The sequence below is a fragment of the Phoca vitulina genome, unplaced genomic scaffold (genome assembly GCF_004348235.1).
Source record: "Phoca vitulina isolate PV1807 unplaced genomic scaffold, GSC_HSeal_1.0 scaffold72, whole genome shotgun sequence".
NCBI classification, from domain to species: domain Eukaryota; kingdom Metazoa; phylum Chordata; class Mammalia; order Carnivora; family Phocidae; genus Phoca; species Phoca vitulina.
Genome location: NW_022589775.1, coordinates 2,531,680 through 2,549,937, shown reverse-complemented (window position 1 = coordinate 2,549,937; position 18,258 = coordinate 2,531,680). Strand labels below are relative to the sequence as shown.

The window sequence follows — 18,258 nt, the reverse complement described above, 5'->3', positions numbered from 1 at the left end:
CGCTTTTCTTCCTTGCTCACCCATCCTTGCTTAGTGATCATTAGTCGTAACACCCTGATATTGCATATTTCAGTGTTCTCACTAGAGGAGGCCCTGGGGACATCATAGATAAATTCACTCGTTCACTAGGTTCCCTGGTTCCATTTCTGAGCTTAGATCCACAACTAACCTTACTATACAGCTTGCTACAAACCATTGATGCAAAGAGCAGGTACTAGCCATTTTCTTAAACCCAATGTCATGATCTAGGCATGCTAGAGAGAGGATTTAAGTTGAGGCTACAAGCAGCAAGGCTGACTCCAGACCTCCAGGTATGATAGAGCACTTTGGTTTTGCCCTTAGTTCCTTACAGAACCAGAGTCCTAGTTTCCACTGCCCACCTGTCCCAGAGTCCATAAAGCCTATGCCTCTATGACTCGGAATTTATTTCTGATCCAAAGAAACATCTTTTACAAAATGCCTATTTCTCTTTTTCTATTTTACCTTATGCATCTTTGTTACATTTTTGAGCAGAGGGATGTAAACATGTGTAAGTATAAACTTAGTATAAGTTTATGTACTCATACATGTAACTCACATAAGCTTTGTGTACTGTCTTGATCATAAGTCTGAACACCTTGTTAAAGATAACACACTCTAAATCAAAAAGAATACAGCATATTTTTTCAAAGAAAAAGCATAATTGAGCAAATAGTAAGTTCTGGACTATGACTTCATCTCCACTAGCAGCAGCATAAATACTGGGCTCCCATATTGGACTAAGCTTTCTACAGAAGACTCACATCTGCTGGGTTTAGAGACATGGGAGAGTGATAAATTATCACAACCATCCCTTTCTGAACAAGCTGTGAAATAGGCCATAGACCCTGCTAAGGATCAAAATATAATTGTCCCATGGAACACCTGGGTGGTGCAGTCTGTTAAGCATCCGACTCGGTTTCAGCTCAGTTCATGATCTCAGTGTCATGAGATCAAGCCCCAAGTCGGGCTTCACACTCAGCGCGAGGTCTCCTTGGGATTCTCTTTCCCTCTCCCTCTGCCCCTCCTGCTCACATACTCTCTCTCTCCCTCTCAAATAAATAAATCTTAGATATATATAATATATATATTTACTATACACACACACACACACACACACACACACACTTGATTCTCCTTCCTTCTGACTTCCTTGTTTAGTCTTTTGGACCTACGTTTAAAAAGAATTACAAACAAGATATTTACCAATCTTGCTCCACACAACTTTGAGCACAGAGAACTCTGCCCCATCAAAAAAAAAATGTTCATCTAGGCTTACTGACATTGACCGTATTAATTATTCCCAACAGGGAAATCTGACCAATCCAGATTGGTCAAACCAGTTTTCTTTTTCATTTACCTATTAGCTGATCCTCTCTTTTTGTCTGGGGAGAAGTCAGTAGAGATGTAAAGTAAGCAACAGTGTCCTTCGATTTATATCCGAGAGCAGCACGTTTCTCAATTTAATGAGTGTGTGACATATCTGGAGAGCTTCTGAAAAAGCAGGTCCAATGGGTCTGGGGCAAGGCCTGAGATTCTGCATTTCTAAAAGCTCCCAAGGCATGAAGACACGGGTTTCAAGTACCAAGTTCCTGGAGCAGTGTTTTTCAAATCCTTTCGGGAAATCCCCAAGATCAAAATTATTTTTATACTAACATAAAGGCATTACACTGGAGTTTTCCAGAAGGTATGTGACATATGATGTTACAGTGATTGAATACAGAAGCAGATATGAGAATCCAAATATAGTCTATAGAGAGATTTGCAGAAATATAAAACAATATCACTCACTTTACTAAATGTTTTTCATTTTGGAGAATATAGTTATTTTTCAAAAACAACATATTACCTAAATTAGCATTGAATAGGTTTATTGTTGTTATTAGTAAATGAATCAACAAATATTTATTTTTAAGGTCTCATTTCTATTATCATAACTATTAGTAGATATAACCACATATTGAGGACTGCTCATAAACCAAATATTTAGAGGTTCTCAGTAATTTTTAAAGGGATAACAGGCTCCAAAAAACTGAGATTCACTGCTTTATAGAGGGTGGAAATTTATTTTCCCTGTTTCAGCAGAAAAATTAAGAAAGAGAAAGCATCCTACTCCATCCTATGAAGAAAACATTGAGAACCCACACATTTTAAAATCCTACCTTAGCACAAAGTACTTGTGGACATTTTTGAAGGAAAAAAATAAAAGACTTTGGCCACGCCTTATGCTCTTTTTAATGGAATGTCAATAAACATTCAAGGAGTTCTTATTCAAGTCCCTTAAGGTTGGGAAATGACAGAACAGGAAAACAAGTGAGTCTTAATCCCAAAATATGCTCCATTGCCACAAAAGTAGATGAGTCAGTTTATCCTTGGCCTCTTTAAATTCCCATGTTTTCTTACCCATCTCGTGGATGAGCATTTGGGAAGGTATTTTCCTTATTGCACATATTATTTCTTCTTACAAGCTTCTCTTCAAAACATCTGTGGGGCAACGAGTGAAATAATGCATTTGTTGACTTCACACGTGGCAAAAAATACAATGATTCTGGAAGCTTCAAGCCAACATTTTACCCCAGGCATGCTTAATCCAACTGCCGGTACCCTGTGTTCCCCACCTGCAGCTTTATAGAAAAGTGTGCACTCTCTCGCCTTTCCCTTCAGCCTCACTTTATTGGCGATTCACTGTGGTGTACTTTTTGTGCATAAAAACACATTTTGCCATCTTGCAACTTTTTTCAAATGTTTATCTCACTGGTGAGTAAACTCTGCATTGCACTAACCACCTGGAGGTTCCGACTCATCTACCTCCTTTTCTTAGGCCTCCGGGCAGCAGAGGTGAAACTGTTCACGTGGTAGATCTGAGCCACCACTGGATTCTCTTTTCAACTGTTTCCATCTTCTTTTCTGTCTTAAAGCACAGGCTTACTTATGCTCTTGTCACTCCTACCGACAAAAATAACAGTTAACCTCCTTTGAACAAAAAGTTGTAGGTTTGTTTCATTGGTTTTGACTTCAAGCAACAGAAATGTATTCTCTCACCTGCTGGGAACTAGAAGTCCAAAATCAAAGTGTAAGCAAGGCCACACTCTCTCTGGAGGTACTAGGGGAGAATCCCTCCTTGCTTCCTCCTGGCTTCTCCTGATTCCTTGGCCTTCCTTGGTTTGAGCTGTTGTGTCTCTCCAGCCTCTGTATCATCTCCACATGGCCATCTTCCCTCTGTGTGTGTGTGTGTGTGTGTGTGTGTGTGTGTGTGTATCTGCGATTTTTTAGGACACCAGTCATTGGATTTAAGGCCTTGCCTAATCCCAGTATGACCTCATTTTTACTAATTATATCTGCAAAAACCCTATTTCCAGATAAGGTCACATTGTGAGGTTTTAGATGGTTCCTTTTGAAGAAACAAAGAGTTGTGGTTTTAGTTTTGGCTCAATCTCTTTACGTTAGTTGCTTGCTACGTGATAATGAGTATTCAAAATGAAATAAACAAGACACAGAACCAGAAATGCCAGAGAGCTGTATAAGATGACCACATTTCAAATTATGAATTGGTGTGTACTATATACATAAATTCTTCAGGGAACTACCCAGTGATTGGAAATGTGAATACCATATCCACTAATCCTAAGGGTCTGATAGATTACATCATGTGGTGGGAAAGACAAGAGTCATTGTGTCCTCCCTCAAGTACCGACAACTACCTGAATTCTCATCTGGATTTAGCGGTCTAGAACGCAAACATTTCTATTAAGCTGAGTTAGAATCATGGTTCTTTTCATGAACTATAATTCTTTCTCTCTTCCTTCCACTCAGGCCAAGATCGTAAAGAATAAACAAGAATTATATTATTATTATTATTATTTTTGCTTTGTCTCTCCTCACTTAAATCCTGTGGGATTAAATGAGATTGATTTAACTGAAATCAGTTAAGCACAGGTCTGTTTTGGAGGTGCTGGAGGCATGTGTAAATGAGGGTAGCAGTCCTCACGCTCTGTGACAGAGTGTGGCATGTGTCAGAAGGGACAAAAAGACAAGCACATTAACAACTTTAATACTGTCAGGAGTATAAACACAAGAGGACATGAATGAGAAAGATACATTGGTTGTTTTCTGAAAGTTCTGTAGGGTTTATGTGTGGAATATAGGTGGGAAGCTTTCTCTTGCTATACCTGGCAGTTTCCCTCTGTGAATGCCTCCATCTTATTTAGTCTTAATCTGCACTGTTTTCCTTCTTCAACTTTTTTAAAAGAAAGCCACTTTATCTGCTAACAGATGAAATGAAATAATGATAATGCAATTAATGCTTTGGCAGAAATAAATGAAAATCTGAAATGCAGAAAACAAATGCTAGAGGTTATATAATTACTTGTAAATATGTGTTTAGTAATTCACATCCAACTACTTGTAATTAATTCTAAAGTTATGTGTCAAAAGAACCCTTTCAGATGCCACTCAACAGAGTCACCTAAAACATTTGGGCTTAAACTGACATGGGCCATCAAAGATCTGATAACCTTTGTGGGCAGATCTGGTGAGTGATGTGGGAAACAAAGGCAAAAGAAAAATCGAATTTCTTTACCACTTACAGCCCAACGACAAGTCCTTGAAATAGGCAGAGTGACCTTCCTCTAGAAACTCAGCTGCCTCGATGTTAATACTTTGCTAAAGGCAGAAGACAATTCTGGTCTGACCCCTCCCCCCCAATCCTGTAAGTCTACTTTAACATATAAAAATTCCTTTTGAAACTTCCTTTATCTCTAAACCCCCGCAAGATACATGTTGGCAATCATCCCCCAAGCATATGGCCCACCGATACACATCTGAAGGGTCTCATGACTATGGTTTTATTAGACAGTAATAAATGACCTTTTCCCAACAATAGCTAGCCCCCTCAAGGTCCTGGAAAACTTGCTTCCAAAACTCCTCAGAGACTTACACTATTCCTAAGCCCCTCCCAACTTGAAAGTATATAATGGGCCACTACTCATGACCCCAGTGCAGCTCTTTCTACCCATGGGTCCTGTCCCCACGCTTTAATAAAATCACCTTTTTGCACCAAAGATGTCTCAAGAATTCTTTCTTGGCCGTCAGCTTCAAACCTTAACATCTTTTCTACATCAGTAAGGACTCCCTTTAGGGGATGATTCTGAACACAGATTTGAATGTTATGAGTACAACTTCATCCTTTCCTACCCAGATCTGTTCTCTAAAAATTTGATGTTCCACATGCCTGAAGGACAAGAGGAATCTCGGTTTTATCACGTACCTGGACTGGAAAGGGGGTGGATGGATTGGATGAGGATCCCGAAATGAGAAAAAGAGAGAAGCAAAAGCAAGAGTCTGGCTTTGGGGAAGAATGCAGGAAAACGCGGTCAAAGATGAGTTCCTTGAACTAGAAATCAATCAAACTCTACTTCCCTGTCTCTTCCAGCTGCCTCAAGCTCATCTGCTCATATTTTCAAAGATCAGAGATAGCAATTGTGTTGGGACTCTGGGGTGTTCCAGCTACTGGTGAAAGGAAGTTTCCCACAGGCTCAAGTCTGGTTGGCTGGAAAGAGAAAAGGGAGAGAGTTGGTGGTGATTGACATGGAAGAAGTATCCTCCCTGGGACTTAGAATCACATCTTCATTCAGGCAGTAAGTAATGGTGGCATTCTCGCTTGGTGTTTAGAAAATGATTCTGGGGACGGGAAGTGGGGTATAGGAAGAGCGACACCTCCTAAGTAAAAGAAAGTAAGTAAAAATTTCAATGCTTTTACCTGAACCCGTCTTCATGGAGGATCATCTGCTCTTACATCTGTTAGTGCCTGACTGGGAAAGCTGTGTATTAGAGAGATACGTATTAGTCCATGGACAGTCATGAAAAAATGATACTGAGTATCTTTCTTAAACCACTGAAGAGACTTGCAGTGACCTCAGCATTGTGAGTGGGAGGTAAGCTTATTGACTACACGTTTCCTGTTTCTATTTCCTGCCTGCCCAGGGGGGAGTGAGGCAGTAACCAATTGGTGTTTATCAACTTTGTTTAGATTAACGGGTCAGTGTCTTACTTTACTGACCAGAATAAGGCAAAAACATTAACACAGAGAGATTGAATAGTGTCGAGGAAGACTGTGATACTCCAGAGCTTGAGTAAGGTGTTGTTACCATGAAACCTTAACTTAAAAAAACAATTAATTGTTGCTATGAAACAACAACTCCTACCAGTGCAATTACTACTCATTATGGAATTCGAAATCTTTGCTTGAATTTGCCATCATGAAGGAAAAAATAAAAACCTCAAGTGTTTCAAATTACTTTAGGCTGGAAATTCCTGATTTTCCATGTGTTTCCACTAAGGTTTGATTTCGAGATGATTTCCGGAAAATAAAGGGGGAAAAAAAAAAGAACTGGGTAACTCATAAAAGCAAGTAATATGCGCATAATTGTGTGAGAAAAGCTAAAACAACATTTCACAGCTGGTCAGCATAAAAACTGACTTGTCGGTTTTACTTTACAGATAGCACCTGTATGTCTTAAATAATACACATGTACATTATTCATTTGAAGACTTTTATACAGTACAAACTTTCTGTGTATAAGAAAAATAAAAATCTATCTTTTCAAAAATTTATTTTTCATAATATTAAGTAAAACTGACTCTGAAGTGTATGCTATCCATCACAACAGAGAGAATGCCGTGTAATACGTCCTAGGCAGATAGCAGAGACAACAGTTTTAAGTTTTATCAGGAATTGAAGTAAATTTCGCTACAAAAAAAAAAAATTATCTACTACGCCTGTCTCAAGAAAGTTTTCTTTGCAAAGGGCAAAGAGAAGTTGGTGTCATACCCTCTCTTATTATTCCAGCTTTATTCTCAGGACTCTCTATGCACAGGTCAGTGCAGCCTAGAGGGGAAACTGAGTTAGTGGTGACTGTGTGTGTGTGCATGCATGTTGATGTGTGTTATGTGTCCAATGTGTGCGAGGTTGTACATGTGGATTGGCGTGTCCAGGTGCATGTTAGACCATTGTGGGAAATAAGAAGATTTGTAGAAGGAGGTAAAGGGTTGGGAAAGGAGAGAAGGACTGATCAGGTAGAGTTTCATCCTCTAAAAACTTAGGATTCATATCAAAGCTAACATAGTAAATACACTCCTTTCCATATTCCCAAAGTGTACTCTTTGGTTTTGTTTTGCTTTGTGTTAAGAACATTTAACACAGAAGTGTACCCTCAATACATTTTTAAGTGTACAATACAGTATTGTGAACCGCAGGCACGATGTCAATGATGTACAGCAGATCTCTAGAACTTATTCATGTGGCAGAACTGAAACTCTGTACTCTTTGAACAGCAATTCCCATTTCCCCCTTCCCCCTCTGGCAACCACCAATCTGCTCTCCACTTCTATGAGTTTGACGATTTTATAGACGATAACATGGATGAACGTGGAGAACATTCTGCTAAGAGAAATAAGCCTGTCACAAAGAAACCAATATGGCATAATTGCACTGCACGAGGTGACTAAAATAACCTCTAGTTCTGAAGCAAGTCTTCTGAGAACTAGAACTTGCAAAGCTGAGTAGTGCCTGAGGGAGGGCTGGCCCGTTATCTTTAAGGCATTCCTAAAGGGCCTTAACCCCCAGGGGGTGGAGGGAAGGTTCTGCTCCCTGCACCCACCATCAGGCCTCAGAGGGAGATGATACTAAGAAAGCTCAAAATTCAGCAAGGCCAGGGGTAGGGATCTTGATGCGGGAAAGGAAAATTATTGCACGGAGTTGAGAGGCTGTGATTCTCCTCCATGGGAGGTAAGGACCAGGTGTTTGGTTAGAGTGGAACGTTTTATTATCAGTTATTTCCTCAGTAAAATCATAGATGGGGAGGGGGAGGAAATGACACTTTAACAAATGGAAATTTGAGCAAATACTACTTAGGAGGATACACAAACCCTATGGACTGAAGCTGTCCTGGAAATACATCGCTCAGAACACCTGTAGTTCTTCTCTTGCTCTTTTTCCTCCCTATTTGTATTTTCCAGCTTGTACTCCCAAGTATCTCCTGGTAGGATTGGTTCCATCTCTGAACTGTGAGCTGCTCCGAACGTTAGTCATGGCTTATTCATGTTTATGTGCCTCCAGAGAACTTCACACAGCAGGGCCGCCAGCCCTTAACAGATATTTGTTAAACCAGATAGATTTTAAGAGATGTCGTAGATTGAACACCAATGGAGGGAATAAAGTCTTAAGGATTCAGGAGAGCTGGCCGCTAGTGGACTTTTTATCCGTGGGCAATCAATTTGGTCTCTATTCTTAGCTTCTCATTGGTAGATGGAGGAAGTTGCCTTACATGATCTCCAAGATAACTTCCTACTCTAACTGTCTGGCATAGAAAGTCTCGCTTCCTTTTCGGAAATGTAAAACTATATATCAGGTGTGATCACATCCTCCATAAATGCAGGAAAAAGTTCTCATGAAAAATGCAAAAATAAAACTGCTTTTTGGAATTATGAAAGACTGAAGTGGCAATTAGTCCACCTAAACACGACTGCTAATATATTTTAGCTTTCTACTGTAAAAAGAAAATAAAAACTTGGACGACTCTCATCCAGTGCAAATTACTTCCTTGGACTGACAAGACATTCATTGTTCTGGAACACAGCACTTCATCCTAATCCACTAGGGTAATATTTGAAAAGTATTACCAAATGAACTTCCTAAAGTATCCAAGTTACTCTCACACAAAAATAAAAATTATACCCAAGTAGAAATTTTCTGAATATGTAAGAATTTACTCATTATATTTATAAGCTGTATAATTGCCTTTCTTTGTGAATATGTGGTTCTAATAAATATTTAGTACTTGATACTCATGTTTGGAGCTTTATCTGCTTCTGTCCTGTTCTCCAATATAGTTCTAAACATTTGAATAATCTGAGTACAAATGTCATTATGTAATTAAATTTAGAGGCATAAAATCCAGAGGCATGATTCACTGAGAAATATAGTGGTTTTGAAAAAGGAGAAAAACTTTCACTAAGAAGAAAATTCATCTGGAGTTTGCTCTCCATAGACACAAGGACCACAAGGCTTTAAGGTTACTGGAAGGACAAAGAAGACTACTGGAATCCAGGTTCTCCTTCTTTAAATCCTCATCCTGAACATCTCTGGTTCCTCACAACATTCAACTAGTAGACTGGCTTTGGGCAACTGACCACTTGGAGACTGAGGGATTGTGGAATAAGAAGGGGATGATGGCCTTAAGCAACAGCAATTTCCTGCCAAGTCTGGAGGTAGTTCAGAATCCACTCGGGGTTGTTGGGTGGTCCCCAGTCTCAACAATCATTTCATTTATGCAAGTGAACTAATTCTCAGGATATGCTTCACTCTGCCTCCCAGATGACTGACTCCAGAGGGTTCTCTAGGCACTGGCCAATAGGCTTCATTGCTGGACAATTCTGAGATTCCCACCTGGGGCTCACCACCACCCTGAGAACCTCGAATCACCCCAGGACCCTCTGATTCTCTCCCTGAAAAAGTGATCAGGTCTCTTAGCAAGGATCTGGGAAAAACCACCTGCAGCTTAGGGTCCACAGAGGCACCCCTGCTCTCCTTCGCATCTCTGTAAATTAAAGGTAAGAAAGACAGAACTGTGCTAATCATTCCGGATTCACTTTTACTGATGTATTCACTAATTAGCCCTGAAGAATGAAGGAGGTGCTCTTGCAGTGACAATGCCACTCATCTACTAATAAGCACCGACCGGAACCACCTGTGCCCCAGTCCTTTTTTTTTTTTTTTTTTCTCCTAACAGGAATTTCTGAGAATGTAAGTCAAGGCCTGGAGCCATGAGTGGTTGTTTTCGGGTATCTAATTCTCATTTAAGCAGGAGGAAGAAGAGAAAGTGTAGGCACAAGTTTTGCAAATCTCACGAAAAAAAAAAAAGAAAAAGCTCAATTTTCTGCCACAGTTAACACTTTCTCGCCCTGCCTTCTTAAAGCAAAGCGAAGGATGTTCCAATCACCCGGGATTAAGGGACAGATTGCGGGCACCGATGAAAGGCGCGCGGAGAAGGGGGAGCCCTGGGCTCGCACACAAAGGAGCGGAGTTCCCAGGCGGCTGGCGGCCCTGCCCCGGGCACCGCAGCACTCAGGGCGCAGCGGCGCGCCAGGAAGCGCCTGCGGCTCCCCGGCTGCCCGGCCCCTCTGCTGGTGGCTGGGAGAAGTTAGTCACCCGGAGCCCGAACCCGACGAGCGTCCCAGCGCGCAGAGGCCGGGGAATGAGGAGGGAGGAAACCCGGTACCCGGGCGGCTGGGAGGAGGCGAGAAGAGCGCGGGGCGAGGGGGCGCACGGGAAGCCCAAAGCCCTCGGCTGGTGGATGGAGTTGCAAGGTCTTGGGGACCGGAGCGCACGGGCGTGCGAAGAGGAAAAACTTGCGGCAGGAACTTCCTACCGAGGGAAAGAAAAGCAGGAGAGAAGGAGGCAGGGAGAGACTTGAAATGTCTCAGTAACTTTAAAAACACACCAAAACACCCCTTGCAAGAGATGAGGTAAGCCGGGGTTAACCAACCCCGATTGGTTGTGAAATATCAGACAAACCCGGAGCCACTGTGGCTTTAAATGAGGCCAAGTTAATCTGTTTTTCTTACCCCAATACTTTTTTTTTTTTTTCCCCTCACCCTCGCTCCCTCCCTCGTCCCTCCTTCCACCTCGCCGGGTCCTTCTCGGTCTCCCTTTCCTAGATCACCCCCCTCGCCCGCCCTCCCCCATCTGATTAGGCGCGGACCGGGAAGGGTGGGAGGGGTGGGGGAAGCTCTCCCTTTAAGAGGCAGCTTGCAGTGACGAATTGTTGAAATTGCCATTGCAGGATGGCATGCCGCTATAAATTCATTGTTCCACCTCCTCGCATCTTCACAGCGCTCGCGCTGCTCTCGGCGCTCGCAGCGGCCGACTGGGGATGACCGCGGGCAGGAAGACACTGCATCCGAAGGAGCACCGACGCGCCGCTTCACTGGCTCCCCGCAGGCCGCCCCTTGCATTTTTTGTTTTAATTTTATGGCTTTTTTTCTCTCTTTCTTCCCTTCCTCCTGGTTCCAGTAGAGTCAAGGAAACCCACAAAATAAGAAAGGAAGTGGGCTCCAGAGCTTGGAACCCCCGCCGCCGGCGGATCCAGAGCAGCAAGGGGCGGGAGGCAGCGCGCACCGGTTGCCCGCCTGGTGCGCGGCACCATCCTTACTTTTCTTCGTGCCGCGATAGTGGTTGCACTTGGGGTTGGATTTAGGTTGTTGTTGTTGTTGCTTTCCCCCTTTCCTCGTATTTGCGGAACCTCCACAACCCGGCTTTTCTCTTCTTAATTTTTTCCCCCTTTTTTCCGGAGCACGAATCCAAACATTTTCCAAACCAACAAAGAAAAGTTCGCACGCTGGCACTGAGGCTGGGACAGGCTGGCGCTGCCGCCGGGTCCCCCTCCTTCCGACACTTGACTCAACCTTGCAAGCAAGTGTGTGTGTGCCCCCACCTCCCGCCCCGGTAACTTCCATAGCGAATAACAAAAACCCATAAAGTCCCCGTCGCGCAGCCCCTCCCTGCGGGCAGCACACTATGCTGCTCGGGTGGGCGTCCCTGCTGCTGTGCGCGCTCCGCCTGCCCCAGGTCGCTGTCGGCCCCGCCGCGGCACCTGCCCAGGATAAAGCCGGGCAGCCTTGGGCTGCTGCAGCGGCCGCCCAGCCCCGCGGGCGGCAGGGGGAGGAGGTGCAGGAGCGGGCCGAGCCTCCGGGCCACCCGCACCCCCTGGCGCCGCAGCGCAGGAGCAGCGGGCTGGTGCAGAACATCGACCAGATCTACTCCGGCGGCGGCAAGGTGGGCTACCTCGTCTACGCGGGCGGCCGGAGGTTCCTGCTGGACCTGGAGCGGGATGGTTCGGTGGGCGCCGCTGGCTTTGTGCCTTCAGGAAGCGGGCCGAGGGCGACCCGGCGCCACGGGGACCACTGCTTCTACCGCGGTACGGTGGACGGCAGCCCACGCTCCCTGGCTGTCTTTGACCTCTGCGGTGGTCTCGACGGCTTCTTCGCGGTTAAGCACGCGCGCTACACCCTGAAGCCGCTGTTGCGCGGGCCCTGGGCCGGGGCCGAGGCCGAGGCCGGGCGAGTGTACGGGGATGGGTCCTCGCGGATCCTGCACGTCTATACCCGCGAGGGCTTCAGCTTTGAGGCCTTGCCGCCGCGCACTAGCTGCGAGACTCCCGCGTCTCCGCCAGGGCCTCGCGAGCGCCCCCCGGCGCACAGCAGCCCAGACCGACGCTGGGCGCTGGCCCCGCAGCTCCTGGACCAGTCAGCTCCCTCCTCCGACGGGGGCCAGGGACCCCAGACGTGGTGGCGGCGGCGGCGCCGCTCCATCTCGCGGGCCCGCCAGGTGGAGCTTCTCCTGGTGGCTGACGCGTCCATGGCGCGCATGTACGGCCGGGGCCTGCAGCATTACCTGCTGACCCTGGCCTCCATCGCCAACAGGCTGTACAGCCACGCGAGCATCGAGAACCACATCCGCCTGGCCGTGGTGAAGGTGGTGGTGCTGGGGGACAAGGACAAGAGCCTGGAGGTGAGCAAGAACGCGGCCACCACGCTCAAGAACTTTTGCAAGTGGCAGCACCAGCACAACCAGCTGGGGGATGACCATGAGGAGCACTACGACGCGGCCATCCTGTTTACGAGAGAGGTAAGTCCAACTGCCTGGGTGGTCCAGGCGCTGGTGCAAGGAGGTAGGTGGAGGTCCAGCCTTGCTCACGGCCTCGCTTCTCGCACAGACCTCCTGCCACTACGGATGTGCTTCACTGCTCCTTGCAGGAAACCCAGCCAGCCTTCAGCCCTGCTCTGGTAGTCGGGGTCTCCCAGCAGCAATTCCTGCCTTAAAGGACTAGCCGCGCACTGACAATCCATCAATCAGGCAGGATGTCTCTAGTCTGAGACATGGTGTCCTAGATGCACAAACGGATAAGAAGGGACTGGAATGCTTGGGAAAAGGTACATAGCTAAATGGGAAGAGGGGGAAAGCAAGTTTGTCTTTGGAATGGAAGATATCGCTCTCTCTCTCTCCCCCTTCCTTTCTTTCTTGTTTTTGTGGGGGAGATCATCTACTTGCCAGTGAACCTCAATATACAACTTTGTCCAACCTAATGGGAAGGGTTTTGTTGGTTCATCCATTGTAGTCACTTTTATCCACACCTTTCCTTTGTAAAGGTCCATACCTTCTTCCTTGAACCACTTCTGTGACATAAGTTGAGGAAAAACTTTCCAAAGGAAGGACTCTTTTTCCCAATCTGGCTTTTTAATGGAGTTCTTACATGTCCACCTGGTGGAATTTCAGTTTCCGGGAAGGAAGGAATTCAGGAGGGCAGGGAGGCAGGGAGGATATGGAAACCTAATCCTGTCAGGTTCCTTAGCAACTCCTCTGCCTAGCTCTCCAATGCACCACAAGCACTGCCGGTCCCTCCAGAGCTGCCAGGGAAGGGTCACATCCAGCTTGCATGTTTGGGGTTTGGATGAATATGTTTCTGAAGCCCCAGTGTGGAAAGATCTGGGCAAAGAGTCAAGACATGAGGAAGGAATGTTTGCCCAGGATTTCCCTCTTTTAAGGAAGATGGTTACAGGAAGGGAAAGAAACTGATCTTTATAGGCCCAGAGGTTCTGGGAAGAACACAATATCTATTTGCTCAATCATTCCATCACCGCGCTAAGTGTGACTTTCAGACACAGAGTCTGGGCTGGTTTGCAGCCTTAGCTTGCTCAGAGCTCTGAGCCTACTTCATGACTCTCCTCTGATTGGCAGCTTTAAGTCATGCCTCTCGGAAACCTGGTAAGAGCTGCCTTTTAAAGCTCATTCTTTATTTTATTTTTATTATTATTATTATTATTATTATTATTTTTGTAGTGTTTGGGATCCACCCAGGGTAGCTGAAGGATTCTGAAATTTTGAAGTATCATGCAAAAGCATGGTATGAAAGGGGGCAACCAGAGCTAGGATAGGAAATGCACTGATGGCTTGCAGAAAGCTTCAGAATCACACAGCCCCACTACCTAATTCTTTGTTTTTACTGAGGCACCGCTGGTATGAAGGAAAAGTGTCGATAAATTTGGAATGGAGGAACACTTGTGGTCCATGGGGTGGACATAAATGTAAACCACATGTAAACAAGGGTGCCAGAGGGCAACAGTTTAGGAAGAACCTGCCAGCCCACGATGCTAGGCATGATGGAAAATCTGCCTTCTCATTAAGTGATCTAAAAACCATCCTTTAATTTCTCTGCGCTACATAAATCTTTGACGTGGAAGAACATTTGTTTTGTAGCCTTCCATATGAAGTAGAATTCTCCTGTAAAACTAGCCCTTTCTTATTTGGTTTCCAAGTCTTTTTCTTTCTTTCTTTCTTTCTTTTTTTTTTTTTTTTTTTGGTAAGCAATTTTCCACATCTGGATTTCTTGCTTTGCTGCATCACAAGAAGCTGCCAAGAAGAAGGCTTCAGAGAGTTTGTGGAAGGAAGTTCTCTAAAGACAGAGGAAAAAATACTTTTGTAAGCACACTACTCCAAAGAGTAGGTCATTTTAATAGTTCAGTTTCATTTTTGAATACAAATGCACATTCCACAACTTTTAAGACAAATAAAAATTCATAGAAGACCCCATTCCTCCCTACCTCCTGCCCCATCATTTTCCTAACTGCTTCCCAGAAAAAAAGGAAAACTAGTCGGTGGTTCTGAATGATCTGTCTGTTGCTTTTTCTGGATTTGTGTTTTTTTTTGGATAGCTAGCAATTCTTATTTTCCAAGCTTTGAAACATATCAGTACATTTTAAGTAGATAAAAGCAAGGGAGAAAGAAATTAATGGTCTATCTTAATGTTAATAAGTATTATAATAACATACATTTTCCAAACTAGTCTGCACATGGAAAATATTTTACATGGGCCCTCCCTGGCCTCCCTGCCAAGCAGAAGGATACTTTTGGTAAAGCAAATCTCGTTTAGCTTGCGGTTGGCCCTCTGGTATATACATCTAACTTGAAGGGAACCAAATATTTGAAAAAGCATGTGTATGGTGAATATATATACTTAATTTAAAAGAATGCTGTTAATTAGGGGGCTGAGAAAAATATTACAAGACCCTTTTGCGGCATTCATTAAGAGTACTTCAAAATGTAAAGTTAAGCTCCATCTAATACTTCAGACTGTGGAAAATGAGAGGACTAGAGCAGAAATAATCTGAGCTCTTCTACCATAGAAATCAGATATCTTAAGACCTAAAAAAAAAAAAAAAATGCTCATGACTATTTTTTTCTTCAATGAGAAATACCCTGAGTTGGCACCAGGATCCTACTTTTACAACTCTGTTTTGAATGTAAGAAGTACGTTGCTTAGCAGCCAGACGCCAAGCCATCAAATCCATGTTTTGATGGGCTCTGAGCACTGTTCAAATTTTGTGTCCAGATGTCTTCTCTTAAATTGCTTGTTTTTCAGGCATGAAGCAAATGTGTGAGGATATGTTTTCCACCCCTGTTTACTAGCCCAGGCCACCTTGAACGTTGTGTCTGGGAGTCAGCAGAATAGTGCTAGTAATTCCTTTATCAAACTAACACACTTCACCGAACCCCAGCACTCTAATTAGAGAAACTTAGCACCAGCCAATTTTCTGGAATAGGAGCTGTTTTCATTCTGAAATAGCACTCATGCTGGAATTCACACCACTTCTGCCATCAAACAGCAGAAATCTGATCTCCTCAGGATTTAATTTTGCTTTCCAGAATCCTTTCCTTGTCCCTGGCTTCCTCTTTTATTTTAAAATAGGTTCTTCAAAGACATACTCTTAAACCCAGTTTGGAGACCACGCATTCTTCTTTAGAAACAAAAGCCCTACCTGGCGGATGACAAAATTGGAGACTGTTTAATGTCCCCTCATCGCAAACCTCACATGGATCGAAAGCGTTGGACTGAAAATGACCCAGCTGCAGACTATGCAAAATACAAGGTCTACTCACTTTCATTAACTATGACTGTGCCAGTTAATAGGCAATTGTCTGTAACACCTCTCTTTATGTTCTGGACCCCACAGAGAGCATTTCTCCTCTACCAGCCAGCGCTTTGTTAGGCTGTGACAATAGAGAGCCCTGAAGGGGGAGACCAGAAGCTAGGAGGAAGTAGAAGGATGTACCGCTTCTTATTTGCTTGCTCACTGGATTGGCTAATCCAATTGCATATTTGAGTTCAAATCCCGTTTAAAGTCTGAAGTGAACTCTCAGCCAGGATTCCTAGCCTATAGATCAATCCCAATCAATAAAAATCTAAATAACTCAGAAACGGGAAGACTGGGAGCAGATTAAACAGCTCTAGTTGACATTTTAAAAACACATGTGAATTGCAAGTTGCTAAGCGAATAGATCTTAAAGGTTCTCATCACAAGAAAAAGATTGTAACTATGCATAGTGATGGATATTAAATAGACTTATTGTGGTGATCATTTTACCACATAGACATATATCAAATCATCATGTTGTGCCTAAAACTAATAAGTCAATTATATCTCAATGGATAAGTGAAGAATATTCTGAAAAATCTAATGTCCACTACAGACAATACACCACAACGCACAGGATGTATGTCGTTACCGTCTCTCTCTCTCTCACACTTTTGGTGCATAGCTAGGAGTGCCACCTATGTGTGAGGCACTCATTTATGCCGCTGAAGGCAGCAAGACAGAATATACCTGTTCCCTGCACCGCGCCTCGTCACTAGGGGAAAGGAAGCAGATGCACGCAAGAGTCTCTCTAATATTAGGAAAACTGGGGTAAATGTTGTGACTAAGTTATAAACAAAGTCTGTGAAAAGAGAGGGGAGGAGTAATCAATTCTGCCAATGGATCTTTATATAGGCTTCACTACAGATGTACAATTGAATTAGCACTCAAAGGATGGATAGCTTTTATTTGGATTCAGCCAGCTTTTATTGAGCATTTCTTAGGTACTATCCATAATCATAAACCACTTTACAATTAATCCAGTCTATTATCTGCACCCATACTATCATCGTAATGGGACAGATAAGGACATTCGTGAAAAGAGATAGTCTTCTAAGAGTAATAACTGCCAAATGGCAGAGAGAGAATGTAGTCTTGTCTAGTGCTCTCTCAACAAAATATTATAACTAATTTATTCAGACAGAATAATAAACAGAGAGGGATTCAGAAATTTGAAATGTGACCCCTTTCATAAGAATCTGTTCCAGGAAACAGGCAAGGAAATGGATAATTGTTATATAGCATGATGATTTTTATGATACATGTGGTCATTAGATATCATGGAAATACATTAGAAGGTTGCCTAACCTGTCTGAGTTCAGTTTGGAAGAAGGTCTTGGAGTTAGCCAGGCCCATAAGGAGGAGATAGGCTTGCAGACATGCCCAGCTATCCTGTGCAATGACCCAGAGGCAACATGTGAAATGTAGGGGGTTAGGAGTGTTATGATAGACAATATGAGGACAGAAGGGTGACGGAGTATAGTCTAGAGAAGATGATAACAACTAGATTATAGAAGAAATTGTATGGAGAGAGAGAGAGAGAGTTCTCTTCTTTTAAGGACACTAATCCTATTGGATCAGGACCCCACCCTTAATGATCTCATTTAATCTTTTTTTTTTTTTTAATTTTATTTATTTATTTGAGAGAGACAGAGAGTGCGTATACAAGTGGGGGAGAAAGGCAGAGGGAGAGAGAGAAGCAGGCTCCCCACTGAGCAGGGAGCCTGATGCGGGACTCGATCCCAGGACCCTGGGATCATGACCTGAGCCGAAGGCAGACGCTTAACTGACTGAGCCACCCAGGCGCCCTGATCTCATTTAATCTTAACTAGCTTCTTAAGGATAAGTCTTCAGCATATGAATTGAGTTTTGGTGGGGGAGACACAAGTCAGTCCAAAGCACCCTGCTTAAGAGTTTAAATTGTAAATTAAATCCAGTGGGAATCTATGGAAAGAAAACAGCAGTGACCAGCAGTGTTCCAGAATGAGCCTTCCAACATGAGTAGTTGAACTCAACCCAGCGGGAGCCTTTGCAGGCTATTTGAGTAACCTTCAGGAAGAGACTTGAGATGGTCAAAATTAAAGCATTAGCATTAGAAATTGAGAAGCAGGGACCAAATCAAGAAATTTTAAAATGAGGTGGATGTGAGTTCATTAAGCCTTTCCAGCAAAAAGAATGTTTGGGCTAAGGTTTGGCACCAAAGGGTTGATA

The 18,258-nt window shown here is 43.8% G+C and overlaps 1 protein-coding gene across 1 annotated transcript in view; it reads left to right on the top strand.

The window, feature by feature from the left end:
* Positions 1-10,229: 10,229 nt before the first annotated feature.
* ADAMTS5 (ADAM metallopeptidase with thrombospondin type 1 motif 5) overlaps positions 10,230-18,258 on the top strand; it is a 44,633-nt gene continuing 36,604 nt past the window's right edge. Inside the window, exons 1-2 of the mRNA XM_032393306.1 lie at positions 10,230-10,542; positions 10,860-12,703. Of these exons, the coding sequence (XP_032249197.1) occupies positions 11,594-12,703 (1,110 nt within the window). The 5' untranslated portion in view covers positions 10,230-10,542; positions 10,860-11,593. The remainder of the gene's footprint in view (positions 10,543-10,859; positions 12,704-18,258) is intronic.